This window comes from Perca flavescens, chromosome 19, assembly GCF_004354835.1.
Source record: "Perca flavescens isolate YP-PL-M2 chromosome 19, PFLA_1.0, whole genome shotgun sequence".
NCBI classification, from domain to species: Eukaryota; Metazoa; Chordata; class Actinopteri; order Perciformes; family Percidae; genus Perca; species Perca flavescens.
In genome coordinates, this window is record NC_041349.1 from 12856208 (window position 1) to 12868752 (window position 12545).

Here is a 12545-nt window from a genome sequence, read left to right on the forward strand (position 1 = left end):
GAGTTTTCTCTCGCACAACTATTTTGCAGTGGCTCTGTGCAGAGTTTAGCACCGCCCATGACGATTCTGATTGGTTTAAAGAAATGCCATTAAATGAGAGCATGTTTTCCTCCCATCTCCTTCAGCGTGCTTTGGAGGAGGGTTTGGCAAAGCGAGACTAGAGCAACATTAACTCTACAGAACACTAACACCATTCCTTAAAAACAATAGAAATGAAATACTCCTCAGGCTCAGGCCATTAAAGGTGCTTTCACACCTAGTTTGGATTCTTTGGGCTGAGCTATAGTGGAAAGGTTTACGTTGTCACAATAACAGGCAATCTAGGGCTCGTAAATGAGAGTAGATTCAAAAGTATGTTGTGTTTTGAAGATTTTGGTGAAGAATTTGGGGATTTTGAACAAATCTAACTACAGCTCCTCTAACTTTAGCAAAACATGGACTCTGGTATTCATACCAGTTAAAACAAATGAATAACTAGCTGAATATGGAAGTCTATGGCTTCAAATATTTACATTATAAATCATTCTTTTGTGTTTGCAAGTTGGGAGACAGAATACAAATTCTAAGTAAAATACAATTTTCAATTTCATGTTTGAAAATGTGCAGGCCATAATAAAAAAGTGCCATGAATGTGGGTCACAGGAATACTTTGATGCTGAAAATATGAAGATTCTGAAGCAAGTTGTAAGGTATATATTAACATTCAATTTCATGAGAAATTATCTAAATGGCCATAATTGGAATTTAAATGCAGCAGATAAGTTTTCAAGTTTAGGCTGCATTTTATCTGCCTGCAGGATGTTTTTTTTCATTTTTATAATCATTATGGCAAAGTTATGCTCTGTACACTGACAGTACACTCAATTTTAATTTGGCATTAATCCTGTATTAAAATGTAAATTGTAAATAAACATTTTTTATGTTGTAATACATAGTGGACAAATAGAAAATAAAATTGTATTTTGATTAAATGACTGCAATTTATTTTTGGCAGCCATCGACTTCCATACCTATCAGCAGTTTGTCCTCACTTTGCTGTGTTATGCTTGGCTTTAAAATCAATAATTATTCATTGTTTACACGGCACTTTATTCTTCAATTTTTTGCGTCTTATTCTATTTTAGCATTTGCTATTCTCTTTCATGACTGTTTTTAATTGTGTTTTTAACAATGTCTTATGTAAAAGTGCTTTGAATTGCGTTGTTGCTGAAATGTTCTCTATAAATAAACCTGCCTTGTCTTTCCTTCCGGCTGTCAAATGTCAGCATTTGTCCCAGTGTAAAAGCCTTGAACGCTTGCGTTTTGGGGTCATTTCCTGTTTTGCTTCTGACTACTTTCTCAATAAGTCTGCAACAGAGAGGACAGAGACTTGCATTTCATTTATTTGGTGAGTAAAGTTGAAATGTGGCATTGTTCTCGCCTTAAACCAAATGGAAAGCTTTTGCATCATTTAGTTGCAAACAAATCTCAATTAAAACCAAAATAAAGGAAATTGTAACAAGTAGGGAGTAAAATGACACTATTTGACAGGACATTAAAAAACTTTTTCTTCCATGCAATTGTCTTATTAGTTATTCTTTAATAATTGCTTGCATTAAATTCAATTTTGTCGTGAGCGATTTTTCAGCCTCAAGAAAACTGAGGCATGGACTGGTTCACACACAGTGACCATGTCAGTGACGCACTCACTATCCATGGTAAACACGACACGTTTCTGACACAACACCAGCTGTTTGTTTAGCAGTCTGTGACATGTTCACTTTGCGCAGCGTCCTGGGAAGAGGTCATGTTGACCACGAGCTCCTTCCAAAACACAGAGAAGAGCTTAGTTGGCAGAAAACTCCATTCAGTCTTTGTCTCTATCCATCTGACGACCAACAACTTTCAAATGCTTTTATCGCTGCAGAAACTTTTCATGCCAGTAACAGCTTCAGTTTCCAAACTTAAATCTTCGATATCGAGGCCTCTTCCATTTTTCTCCATTCTTCCATCAAAGAAGGACAACAACCTTTTATTTCCATGCTAGCTCTTATATTTGCTGTGTTGTTTTGGTCCCATCCTGCGATCACAGAGTCGTGGATGACTTGACTTTGGAGGAGAGGACCTGCCTGAATCTCCTCTTCAGCTCCTGCATGTTGGGAGATTTAGGTCTGGCCAGGTGGAGGCCTCCTCTTCGTTTCTCCCCGTTCCCTCCTCCCAGCGCCCGGATCACCTGGAACACGGAGACCACAGTGACTCGCTGAAATAAATCCACACCTGAGAACAAGTTTACTTTGCTTGAGCAACCCAAAACCCACTTGTTTAGACTTGCCTTTGTATATATATTTTTTCTATTTTGACTCTTACACTGATCATGGATAGGTACCTCATACAACCCAACTTAATAAAAATATATAAGAAAAGATTTAACAGGTTCAAGAATCTGCTCTCTCGACTAGCAGAAAAGGAAACTGACTGCCTAAACACACTTCAATGTAATCAGCCTCTGGGCAAAAGACTCCTATTGCTCCACCAGGCAGACAAATATAAAAAACAGACCAATATGGGCTGGTTTACTTCTTTTTGTTTGGGTGTGGGCATCAGTGGGAAATAGCCTGTAATCATAATTCCCATAGGAAGTGAAGCTCCCTTAAAGTTTGTTGGATTTAAAGTGAATAGCGTCCTGATATCTGCCTATAAAAATGCTGTCATGAGAAACAAAACGTGTTCCGCAGACAAAACCAGAGCTACAACTGTGTTTCCTCATCCTTAACTGGCCGGTTAACACAAGACCAATCAATAAGCAAAGACAAAAAAAGGTCCCACCTCCTGACAGAGATGTAGGAAGGTGGAGTGGACTCCCTCGTGGTTCTCTCTGGCTGAGGCCTCAAAGTAAACTCCTCCTGTGAGCAGAGGCAGTTTTATCTCTTAGATAACACTTGACATTCCTCGTACATTAGGAAGCATGCAGGATATAGTTCACATAATGAGATAGAGGCGCGTGCATGTTCGTGTGCGTGTGTGCTCGTGTGTGTGTGTGTGTGTGTGTGTGTGTGTGTGTGTGTGTGAGCATGCGTGCGTGTGCTACTGTAGGAAAGTCTGTTTTTTGCATGATTTGGAACTGTACTTAAAAGTACTGCTTGTATGTGTGATACTGCATTTTAAATATTATATATTAAAAAGGATGTATGGTCTTGGAGAAAACAAGCAGAGGAATGACAAAAGATTGAGAGACTAAGAATCATTAAAATAAAATATGGTTGAGAAAAAAAGAGAAAAAGACCAAAATTACACAGCAAAAGAACAGGAGAAGATAAAAGATAGACCTATCACCTAGTGAAGCTGCTAACGTCTCGCCTTCGTCTGCCGACACTTGTCTGGCTCTAAGCAGGTCGCTCTTGTTGCCAACCTGCAGCAGATTACAGATTACAGGATAGATGAGATAATGGGGATTAGGGTCAGTAGGTGACTGCTAGTATCTATTCTAGATGGGAGTGCAAGACTTTGGCTAAACGCTGAAGCCATTTGACATTTAAAATAACCCTTTGTCTGTCAGCAATAAATCAAAACTAAACAGTCAAATGAAACCACTTTTTTTCAAACAGATCAAAACATTTTGTTTGTATATATATATATATATATATATATATTGGATTTCCCTGTCCCACTGACCAGTATAACAGGTATATTTCCAGAGGGGTGTATGCGTCTGACGTGTTGGTACAGCGGCTGGATGGTGCTGTAGCTGTTGTGGTCCGTGATGGAGAAAACCAGCACGTAACCGTCTGCCCAGTAGATTGACCTACAAGAGCAGTTATTGTACAGTTATTGCAGGCTATTACTTTCTTAATTTAATTCATATTTAAGCAAATAAGTCTGACCTGTTGATCTGCTCCTGGCAGTACAGGCCTTCAGCATCATCCTTAAAAAAAAAAAAATGAAATGCATAATTACTTTGATAAATAACTTTAAATAACAATTAAATTATCTGTCAACTATAGTAATAGTTTTAAATACTTCAAGTGAATACAATGCTTTGAATACTTTGCATTGTTGGCTTCCTATTTTCAAACACTTCCTCATTCCTCTGAGTTAAAGCAGCTGCGAGAGACTGTCGAGACTGTGCTCTGCAGAAAACCATCCATCATTTGTTGAACAGGTTTAAAATAACCTGTAATTACTTTCCAGCTTCAACCAAGTTGTTTTAGTTGCATAAACTTGAAAAAAAGACTGCTAAAGTGTCCACAACTATCCAGACTCATTTAAGAGCATCATCCTGAGCAGCTTGAAGGGATAGTTCAGATATTTTTAAGTGTGGTTGTATGAGGTTCTCTATAGTCAGTGTGCCAGCTACAGTAGATGGAGGTCGGCACGCCCCCAGTTTGGAGAAGCAGGCAGGGGTACCGACACGGAAGCTAAGAAATGTACTGCTGTGGACGGGGGCAGCAGCTAAACGTATTTTAGCCACTTAAAAAAATCTTTATCAGTTAAAGTGTACACTATATTAAGAATGTTTTTTACCGCTTTACCTTGTCGTCAGACAGCCCTTAACAACAAGTAACTCTGAAGCCGTTATGTCCATCTATGCTCTCAGCCACCAGACTCCTTTGACAAAAAACAGTTATTTTACCTCGCAGAACACGGGAGTTGTTGGTCTACCGCTGCCTTGATAGGTTAGTTAGTTATTTATATTGTGTGACTTTGGTGTCACAAAGTGTTAGTTTCCTAAGTCACACAATAACACAAACAAACTATCCAATCAAACAGCAGACAAGCAACTCCGTTGTGCTGAGAGGTAACATTTATGTTTTTGTTAAAGGAGTCTGGTGGCTTCGAAGAGAGCAGAGATAACGGCTTCAGTTCCCCGTCGTAAAGGGCCGTCTAACAGCAAGGTAAAGCTGTAATAATTATATAAAGTACGTTCAGCTGCTGCCCCCGTCCACAGCAATACGTTGCTTAGCTTCCATGTCGGTACTCCTGCCTGCTTCTCCAAACTGGGGGTGTGCCTACCGCTATTAACTGTAGCTAATACACTATGTTCTATACACTAAGTTCCTCATATATCTCCACTTAAAAAAAAACAAAAAAAACTTTAAAGTCTGTAAGCAGGAGGTTATTTTACTGAAAAGCCCCATTGCCAAGACATATGGCGGTTTATGGACACACACCAGCTGGTTCAGAGATTGAACTTATGACTCCAGACCCACCAGACCACCCAGTTGTCAGTTCAGGAACAGTTAAACTTCAGGTTTGGCCTTAAACTCATAACTACAAAGAAAAACATGTTTTCTGTAATTAAAAGTGGAAGATTAGTCCAGTTTTTTTGGGATAAAGTGCTGTTTCGGATTCCTTCTAGACACTCTTGTTTTGAGTTTAAAAAAAATCCTCATGCAGCTTTTAACAATCTTCCAGAAGCTCAGTAACTTCTCGACCTCTCTGCTGTGCACACACCAATTATTTCTGTCTAATCTCTGGAAGCCGGTCACCATCATCCTCTATCCTGCCATGAGGGACTTCCTCACCCTCGGTTATCTTCCTCCGGTGGAGGGAGGAAATGAGCGGCTCTGAGGCCGGCTTTTGTAAACAGACTGCCAGTGTTGAGCAGGGCGAGCTGTGTGGCACTTATACTCGAGGAGATGCTCCTACGGTCGCTTCCTCTCACTTCAAACACATTCCTGAAATTGCTAAGCAGGGTTTGTTTTTTAACGCCTTTGATGAGTTCAATTTGGAATGGATGGATGGTTTTTTTGAACGTTTCAAACCAACTTATCCATTAGAGATGCAAATATTTCAAATCCCACTGTAAATGCAAAATATATGCTTGGTTAATAATATGGTGTCAACCAATTACTACAAATGGAAATATACTACATTTAAATGTGGAAAACATCTAGAAGCTATTGTTTTGTTTGGACTTTTGTGCCACAGCTTCATCCACAAGTGACTCAGTGAGTATGAGTAAGGACAGCTGTGGTGGCAGATGTTGGAGGTAGATGAAGCAAACATAGATGGTGCAAAAGGCTTGGTGACATAGTGACTACAAACGAAGCTAGCTAGAGAAATACTTTAGCTAGCGAGGTAACTGTCAACACGTTATCCAGCTGGGAACAAGCCAACTGAGTGAAGAGTAAACTGACTGCAAGCTACTGAACTACAGCGTAGGAGGTTTGCTATCGATCAAAGCTGAGAATTGGGGAATCAAAATTCACTAAATTGAGTTTGATGCGAAAGTGGGCTACTGGCCATCTAAAATGAATTCATGTGTAAGGATATATCAGCCTTTATTGAGCTACAAATGTGAAAAATCACACACATAAATCTATCTTGTGCATGCAGACAAAACTCAAGAGCGAGGGAGAGAGAGAGAGAAAAAAAGATTGTTATATGCTAAAAAAAAGCACATTATTTAAGACCAAACCTTGTCTAACTTGCACAGACAGAGAGTGCAAACAAAGTGAGCACAGTTTGTAGGTTTATTTAAATCACTAAGCTATTCCAAATGTCTGTTGTTGACTTGCCATTTCCCAGTGTTGAGATTCAGTAGTGAGCCATCTTGTTTCCTAGCCAGGCTTATTTCTGACCTTATTAACTCAAACTACAACCGTCCACTCGCAAAGAAGTGATCGCTACGACCCTCCACCAATCAGGCTCTCCTTCTTCTCTGCCATTACCTCCTTGTGCAGTTGTTAAATAACAACACGCCCCGAGGACAACATTTTTGTAACTCTGAGATGGAAACATGGCTGCTGTCTCTCAACCCTCCGTCAGTTACCTGGAGAGCGACACAGGGAGTATCCTGGATCTGAAGCGACACTTCCTCCCCATCCAGTGTGACCTTTCTGGAGTAGAGGGCTCCTGGGGACAATGAAAGAGACAGGATGAATGAATGGATGGATGAATCAATAGTGGGGGGTTTTCTAGAGCGGAGGACTTTTGCAGAAGTAATGCATTTATTTCTCCTGCCTACTTTGACAAATATTTCTCATGTTAATCCAGACAGGATGGGCAGAAACTCACCAGTGTTTGCTTCGTAATCCCCGATAAACCTCTTGGTCAGAAACCTGACAATCAGAGCTGAAAAGAAACGAGAGAATTCTGAATCAGGGAGGCAGAAAATTAAATTAAGGAGTGCAATGACAAAGGGAAGACAACACACGACTCAAGAATATATGGTAATGTATTAAACCTGTACTACACAAAGTCAAATCTGTATCTAAAACTGCTGTTAGTTCTTGTTTCATCTCAAACTTCTTGTACTTAAAATAAAAAAAGAAGTATAGGGAAAACACACTAACCTGCTGCAACCTACTGACCTATAGAACACGTAAATGTTTGCAGATGTTGAAGGAATTTCCTTTTTTTTTCTGTGACATCAATTTTTTGGGGGATTTTTGTTGCAGAGAGATGAGCCAACAAACAGGCCCAAAGTCTGAAGTAAGAAAATGATTCACCAATACTCCCAATCTGATGTTGCAATCCCTCGTGCTTCATCTGTATGTACTGGTAAATGATTGTCTCATCTATCGCTTATTTTTTTGGGGGATTCTGGAAGGTCCTTTCTAACTCTGATTCAAACTTTTGTGAGGCCAGTTTCATTTCAGTACAAGCTTTTGTTTCCCATTAGTGCTAAAGGATAACTCAAAGGAATTCACACAATAAACTGTTTGGCTGAGTAGTACTCCATCTCGTGAGTAAACAGACCGTAAAACTCAAGTATAACTTCTACTACTTCTATTTTCACTATGAAGTGAGAAATACTTGTTTCAACATGAACTATGGTGATGTTTTATACTTGTCGGTGCGCCTTCAGTTGTTGAAAACAAAATCATAATTTATTATAAAACGGGTAGCTCAAATGAAGCAATCTGATTGGTTCATAGCCGTCATATGATAACCACATACAACGGCTGTGACGTCTAATTCCTTTGCACAATGAGCATTACTGCGCATCTGAGAAAAAAACATTGGACTATCAAACTGATAGCTGGTACCATGAGGGAAGCCGTTCATCTGCACATTCATGCCAATACACAGAACTGGTTTAAAATCGGCAAAGTATTCCTTTAAGTGTACGCTATATTTAGAATATTTTCACAGCTTTACCTTGCCACCAGACAGCCCTTTATGACGCGGAACTGAAGCTGTTATCTATGCTCTCTTCAAAGCCACCAGACTTCTTTGACAAAAACACAAATTTTACCTCACAGAACACAGGAGTTGCTGGTCTACCGCTGCCTCCATTGGTTACTTTGTTTGTGTTATTGTGTGACTTTGAACTAACTCTTTAGCGTGCTAGCTGCTAGTGTAGGCTAACGTTACTGTACAGAGGCGATTCTAGGATCAGACCTGTAGGGGGGCTCATCCCCTAATCAGAATGTGACACGGATATAGTGCATGCAAAATTGTTAACCCCCCCCCCTGCTAAATCTTTTATTGCATTAGGCGATAATCTCTGAGCTAGCTACTGAACAACAACGTCAGCTAACATTTTTTGACACTATTAATACAATGATGGAGCCAAACCTGACACTTTATAAGTCAAAGTGATAACGACCAATTTCACACAATGTTCTAACATGTTCTAACAACCAACGTTAAACTTTACAACCTCTCCCTCTGACAGTCTGGCACGACCACCTCCGATTGGCTAACAGTAAGTTTCTGTTAACCCTTTCCTTGACTGGGTTACAACAGTGACACAGGATATCAAACCTGTTTCAAGCCCTTTGAACCTTTTTACATTAAATTACATATACATCATTTAGCTGATGCTTTTTTTAACAAGGCGGCTTACAATTGCTATTTATGTCAGAGGTCACACACTAGGGGTTAAGTGTCTTGCTCAGGGACACATTGGTTGATGTATTGCAGTGGGAATTGAACTTGGATCTCCCACACCATAGGCATGTGTCATATCCACTGCGCCATCACCACCTGTAAGACCTGAAATTGTTTGTCCTCTGTCACAAGTTTGCAAACTCTAACTCTAAAAAAATAAAATAAAATCACCCATGGTACTGTACTTTGCTATCCTAGAATCTAGGCAGAGGAGATTAAGATGTAGGCCCTAGATCTTAATTTCAATGGGAGCTTTCAAATGGTTATATTTAGTGATGGGAAGTAACTTATTACATTTATTAAAGTGTACTGTAGCCTCCTCGAGGTACTTGTAGTTTACTTGAGTATTTCTGTTTTTTTTCTGTATTTCTGTCATTCAGTGGGAAATATTGTACTTTTTACTCCAGTACAATTTTCAGTTAAGATTGAACAGCCAAAACATATGATCTAAAACACTGTGCATGCTGCAGATTAATCTAATGGAAATGATATGTAATAGTTGAAATTAGAAGCAGTAGGTCTACAGCTAACACATTATCAATGATAATCCAAAATATAATACACTCTCTCACACTCAACAACACTCTGAAGGGTGTCATTCTGTATACAAGTGATACAAGGCCACATTGTTTCCTACTATGCATGCAGGACTTTTAGTTGTAATGGAGTAGTTTTATTAACATTGTTTTACTAAAGTAAGCTACAGGCTGAATCATTTTTCATCACTGATTATAACGAATCGAAGCTAACAAATAAATAAGATATAAAAAGTGCAATATATATATATATATATATATATATATATATATATAAAATATCGCCCCCTGTCGTACAGATCTGGTTATTTATTATAAACACTACTTCCCTTCGATATCCTCCTCTACTAAACAAAATATCACAAAGTTATTGCTGACAATAACAAGCTGCATGATGACTGGTTTAATGTGTGGTTATTATCACATAGGCTATTATTGAAATGCATAAAATCACAGCCGCCCTGGCTTTCCCCTTTTTTTAATCCCTTGAGGCAAATGTGAAATTCAGTTTGGCCATGTACAGACTTCCCTCATTCAGCTGAATTTTGCATTTTCCCTGCTCTAACTCTTCCATCCATCCATACCGGTTTTCCCGACGTTGCTCGCCCCCAGCACCACAATCTTCACCGTCTTGTTGGGCAAACAGTCCAGCAGGGGATACTCCGGTATGGGGACCAGCAGAAAGTTGCCAGACCCGCTGCTGCTGTTCATGGTTCCCGGTGCAGGGTCGCCAGTCAGCCGCATTTAGCTCCCCTCTGCCCTCAGATCAGCTTTGCTCTATGTGGGAAAATCACAGTCCGGCAAACCTCCTCCGCCCCGAGGAAAATCACTCCAATAGTCCCATAATGTTCCTGCAGAGACAGCGTGGAGAGCTCCGTGTCTCCTGAGGTATCCTGTCTATTCTTGGTAGCTTATAATTTCTGCAGGGGAAACAAAAAAGTAGTTTTCCTTTGTGTTAAAGGTGCAAAATTCCCAAATATTTTCCAAGTATCTCAGCTCCAGTTCAGAGTTTTCCTCCACTGAGTGCATAGAAAAAAGTTTTAACCCCTCTGTGGATCTTTCAGCAGCAACGAGAAGTCATCTTTTTCACAAAAACACAAAAATCCCAACACAGTTTTTAACGTAAGATACATAAATATTTGCAACAAAAAAAAGGATTCCGGTTCGCACCGATTCCAGATGCGACTGAGTGTGGACAGAGAGCAGAGAGAGAGAGAAAGAGAGGGGGAGAGAGAGAGAGGAAGGGAGACGCTGAACCGTCCTCTCAAATATTCCCATGAGACCTTTTTAAATTGAGCTCCTCTTCCAGCCTGGACTCAGATATCATTCAGCTTCTTAGGGCCAATAAACAAGGTTTATATATAACAAACAAAAAAAACTGGACAAATATGAGACTGTATGTGGAAAGAAATGTTATATTATACTTGTGTTCAGCATAGAGAGAGAAAAAAACATCAACTCATCAGTTCATAATAAATATCTATGGAAGCCCATTCCCGCCAGGAAAAAAATTATTATAGCAAAAAATACAAATGCTGATGACAACATTTGAGATAACAAGTAAAAATTATTATTTTGAGTGATTGATATTGTTATGTCTTTGAGCTTACACTGCCGATCAGTGTCAGCATTTTTGTAATGACTGACATTATTAAAAGTCAACATTATTGGATATTGTGAGATTTTGACATACTCATTTAGGAATCTCAAATAAGTCATGACTTTTAAGATCAAAATTACGAGATTCACAAAGTCAAGAAGTTAAGTAAGATTATTGACATAGGCTATCAAACATATTTTATTATTTATCAACATTTGTATTCATATTTTTTGGTAGAAATGAGCCTTCATATAATTTACATACAGCACAGGCTGTGAATAAATATCTTCGGTAAAGAAAAAAAATAGATAGTATATACATGTTCTTAAAGGTTTATGACTTATGAGTCTATGAAAAGAGAGGAATTAAAGAGAAAAGGGAAAACAAGAGTTTAAAAAAGTAAGGAACAGAAACCATAACACAGGGAACATAACACATTCAGGGAAATGGTAGCCTAGTAACTCATAAAACAAGCAGCCACAATTATCATCTCTAACCCTTGATATCATCCAATAACTGTATTAAAGTGGTTGAAGAAGTACTCTGTAGTAACTAAAGATACCACAACTCAGACCTTTTATTAGCAATACCCAAGTGTATAACACTCTGTACACTCTACAAGTAAAAGTAATCTGTTCAAAAATGTAAAGTAAAATTACTAAAGTATTAGCATGAAAATATACTAACCCACATATACTTTATATAACAAAAGTTAAATACTCAATATGCAGAATGGCCCATTCAGAGTATGTGGATTATAATAAGCATATTTTTTTCATGTTAAAGGTGGGGATGCTGGGTAAAAAAAATGTAGTGGAGTAAAAAATGTGCTACAATATTTCCCTCTGGAATGCAGTGGGGTAAATGGAAAATGGAAAAATTCAAGTAAAGTACAAGTACCTCAAAATTATACTTAAGTAAGCTGCAGTACTCAAGTATATTTAGGCTACTTAGTTACTTTCCACCCCTGGTAGTAATGCTATATGAGGGATTCTCTCAAACCCCCAAGGACACAAAGTTTGGGGTAATTATGGCATAGTGAGACCTAAATGTTTACAAACGCACCGCCCGCCGTTTCTAGCCACCTTGTCAGGAATTGAACAAGCCATCAGAGTTGTGAGTCGGTGACACTCCCTCAGAGCCTCCCCGGGCTGGACGGGAGGAAGCTGCCAGAGACATCGAGTAATACCGGAAGCCACGTGTTTTACATTCAAAATAAGATACAACAAATACATTTTTCACCAAAAAATTAAAAAATACAAGTTCTTATCTAAGGTAAACTCATTGTTTTTTTTCCCTGGAGCTTTCAAGTGCATCTCATAGTCTCCCTCAGAGCAAAATATGTTGTAGTGTAATAAAAATAACACGTTGAAGTAGGGCTGGGCGATATATCGATATTAAAAATATATCGATATATTTTTAAATGAGATATGGAATTAGACCATATCGCATATATCGATATAGTTCAAATGTGATCCTTGCTCCCATAGATATATACACAGATGTCGCCTTGAGGTTCTAAACATACGTCAAAACCGCCGCCATCTTGGAACAGGGGTGCGAAGCATTCAGATCAACGCTAAAGATGCCGG

At 38.9% G+C, this 12545-nt stretch overlaps 1 protein-coding gene across 1 annotated transcript; it reads right to left on the reverse strand.

The window, feature by feature from the left end:
* Nucleotides 1-1366: 1366 nt before the first annotated feature.
* On the reverse strand, nt 1367-10626 carry rasl11a (RAS-like, family 11, member A). Its single transcript, XM_028564190.1, has 8 exons — nt 9938-10626; nt 6997-7053; nt 6752-6834; nt 3861-3901; nt 3652-3781; nt 3313-3388; nt 2806-2882; nt 1367-2212 (listed from the first exon to the last, which is right to left on the reverse strand). Exons 1-8 carry the CDS (start codon nt 10095-10097, stop codon nt 2066-2068), a joined length of 771 nt encoding a protein of 256 aa, XP_028419991.1. The 5' UTR covers nt 10098-10626; the 3' UTR covers nt 1367-2065.
* Nucleotides 10627-12545: the final 1919 nt, after the last annotated feature.